This window comes from Centroberyx gerrardi, chromosome 12 (genome assembly GCF_048128805.1).
Source record: "Centroberyx gerrardi isolate f3 chromosome 12, fCenGer3.hap1.cur.20231027, whole genome shotgun sequence".
NCBI classification, from domain to species: domain Eukaryota; kingdom Metazoa; phylum Chordata; class Actinopteri; order Beryciformes; family Berycidae; genus Centroberyx; species Centroberyx gerrardi.
In genome coordinates this window covers 18424875-18428062 of record NC_136008.1, presented here as the reverse complement: position 1 = coordinate 18428062, position 3188 = coordinate 18424875, and the positions used below count along the sequence as shown (strand labels likewise).

The window sequence follows — 3188 nt, the reverse complement described above, 5'->3', positions numbered from 1 at the left end:
TTACTGTATATGGCTCACAGCGAGCTGCTGTCTGCACTGGGATGCATTTGTTTCTACTGTGTTGCCATGTCATTAATCTGAGAAACCCAGAAGCTCTCGCGACACGAAGCGAGAGCGTCGAGGGTCTGAGAGCAAGACTACTATTCTGCTTTTATGTAGAAAAATCGCCTATTCATAGTGTCGGACATATCATTATACATGACACCCTTTTGAGTATCATTACTTATTATTACTGTATTTCCCAGGTTGTGATACAGTAGCTCTTCCCTTCCCTGACTCATGTTTACTTCGCACACAACCAGGGAGAATGGCTTCTTTCCTTTATGTGGAGAGAGGAGCTTGTTAAAAAAAAAAAAAAAAAATCTACTTTGTCATTTTCAGTGCACCAATCATACAATCAATGCATGGGCATGGCCAGTGTGATATACAGTAAGTTTCACCAATTGGTGTAAGCACATTAGCTGAATACATTTTTTATTACTTCCTACTTGTCTCACTTCTACTGTTTGAGTCCCAGTGTGATTCAACTCTGATTCTTTCACCTATGAAAAACTCATGTGCAAAACTCCCCTAAAAAACCCCAACCAACATTCTTCCCTGCATCAAAAATTAAAGGGAAATCAGTCTCTGAATCAAGTTGTTATTTAAAGTTGATAAGTTCTTACTGGTTAGCAAACACTCAGCTGTTAAAGGGTTAACTTGAAGGGGAGGGACATCTCAGTCTTTTTTCACTGAAATGAAACTGAAAGTTATCTTGCTCTACAGCAAACGGACTGTTTTGTTTTGAAGTTTCACACAAAAAGAGAGCAGAGACAGCATCCATATACAGGTGAAGTTTAACTTCATATTCTGTTCATGTGTTCACTAGATTTCTGATGTGCTGGATGTTTAGAGCTATTACATGTTATAAATATACTATCTCATGTTAACATTTCATGCAGTGTGAACAGCTTACTCACTCTAATTAATTATGCATCGCGATTTTGTTCATAATTTTGTCTTTAATATACTATTTGTTAAGCATTCAGCTAACATTCTTAGCCGCAGTATTAAAATGAGTTTAGAATGAAGTGAATAATTTAGGTCTCTGTAATAGTGTTGCCATCATCAACATCCATGATTTCAGATGGTGTAAATATGTATTCTCATTCTCAACCTGTTTCTAGTAATAAACTAATGAACTATTACTAAAATGCATCGGAATTTGATTGCAGTTTTTGTTAGTACTTGTAATGAATCACAGTTACCATTTTTGTTACTGATTGATTACAGTAATGCTGCCAAAATGGCTTAGTTTCAATCAGAAAAAGGTGGTTATAATAAACCAAATACACTCTCAAGTAATATCAGTTGTGCTTTATTAGTAGGAATATCTCTATGTGAGGATTGCAAAAGAAACTGAACTGATGGAACCATCTATTAAAGACTCTCCTCTCCTCTCCTCTCCTCTCCTCTCCTCTCCTCTCCTCTCCTCTCCTCTCCTCTCCTCTCCTCTCCTCTCCTCTCCTCTAGAAATGGCCTCAGCCATCAGTCTCCTGTCTGAAGAGCAGTTCCTGTGCTCTATCTGTCTGGATGTTTTCACTGAGCCTGTCTTTATTCCATGTGGACACAACTTCTGTAAAGCCTGTATCACCAAATATTGGGACAACAATGACCAGTGTGATTGTCCAATGTGTAAAAAGTCTTTTGCCAACAGACCAGATCTCTTTGTCAATACTTTGGTCTCTGAAATGGCAGCTCAGTTCAGGAAGTCTGTTGATGTGAAAGCTGCCAGCAGTGAAAGCCACAACCAAGAAGCTGCCAAACCAGTGCAGGTTCCCTGTGACGTCTGCTCTGGCACCAAGCTCAAGGCCTTGAAGTCCTGCCTGGTGTGTTTGACCTCTTATTGTGAGACTCACCTAGAGCCTCATCAGAGAGTCGCAGCCCTGAAGAGACACAAGCTGATCGATCCTGTGGAGAACCTGGAGGACAGGATGTGTAAGAAACATGACAAGTTTTTAGACCTTTTCTGCAGGACTGACCAGACATGTGTTTGTGTCATGTGTACAGAACATAAGACTCATGATACAGTCCCTTTAGAGGAAGAGTATGAAGAGAAGAAGGCTCAGCTGGGGAAGAAAAAGGCAGAAGTACAGGAGATGATACAAGAACGACAACAGAAGATTCAGGAGATGAAAGCGTCAGTGCAGCTCAACAAGAAAGACGCAGAGGAAGAGATAGCTAAGAGTGTTGAGGTCTTCACTGCTCTGGTGGCCTCCATTCAAAGAAACCAGGCTGAGCTGATTGAGGTGATTGAAGAGAAGCAGAGAGCAGCAGAGAAACAGGCTGAAGGGTTCATCAAAGAGCTGGAGCAGGAAATCAGTGAGCTCCAGAGGAGAAGCACTGAGCTGGAGCGTCTCTCACACACTGAAGACCACCTCCACCTCCTCCAGAGCTTCCCATCCTGCTCCTCCTCTCCACACACCAACAACTGGTCTGGCATCAGTGTCCGCACTCATCTGTGTGTGGAGACGGTGAGGAGAGCTGTGGCTCAGCTGGAGGAGACACTCACTAAAGAGATGACGACTCTGCTTAAAGACATAGAGGGGATTAAGGAAGATCTGGAGAAGCTGTCGGAATATGTTAGGCTGAGGAGGATCCAGCAGCTGTACGCAGTGGATGTGACCCTTGACCATGATACAGCACACCCTAAACTCATCCTGTCTAAGGATGGGAAACAAGTGAGATGTGGAAACAGACGTCAGAATCTCCCTGACAACCCAGAGAGGTTTGATCAAGATATCAATGTCCTGGGAAAAGAAGGTTTCTCTTCAGGGAGATTCTATTTTGATGTTCAGGTACAAGTGGATGAATGGGATTTAGGAGTAGTTAGAGAGTCAAGCAACAGGAAGGGAGAAATCTCATACAGCCCGAAGGAAGGGTACTGGGTTATATTGCGGAGAGATAGAAATGACTACTGGGCTCGAGATGATCCCTGTGTTCGTCTCTCCCTGAGAGAGAAGCCTAAGAAGGTCGGGGTGTTTGTAGATTATGAGGAGGGACTGGTGTCCTTCTATGATGTGGAGGCCGAGACTCTGATCTACTCTTTCACTGGCTGCACATTCAAGGAGAAGATCTATCCATTCATTAGCCCCAGTTATAATGATTATTCTCCTCTGATCATCACTCCTGTCAAACACACAGAGTAA

At 42.6% G+C, this 3188-nt stretch overlaps 1 protein-coding gene across 1 annotated transcript; it reads left to right on the top strand.

Moving 5' to 3' along the window:
* Positions 1-1514: 1514 nt before the first annotated feature.
* On the top strand, positions 1515-3188 carry LOC139913916 (E3 ubiquitin-protein ligase TRIM39-like). The gene has a single exon (XM_071902076.2). It carries the CDS (start codon positions 1515-1517, stop codon positions 3186-3188), a length of 1674 nt encoding a protein of 557 aa, XP_071758177.2.

Excerpts from the sequence above, each read along its gene's own strand:
- LOC139913916 (XM_071902076.2), top strand. The coding sequence starts at position 1,515 with ATGGCCTCAGCCATCAGTCTCCTGTCTGAAGAGCAGTTCCTGTGCTCT.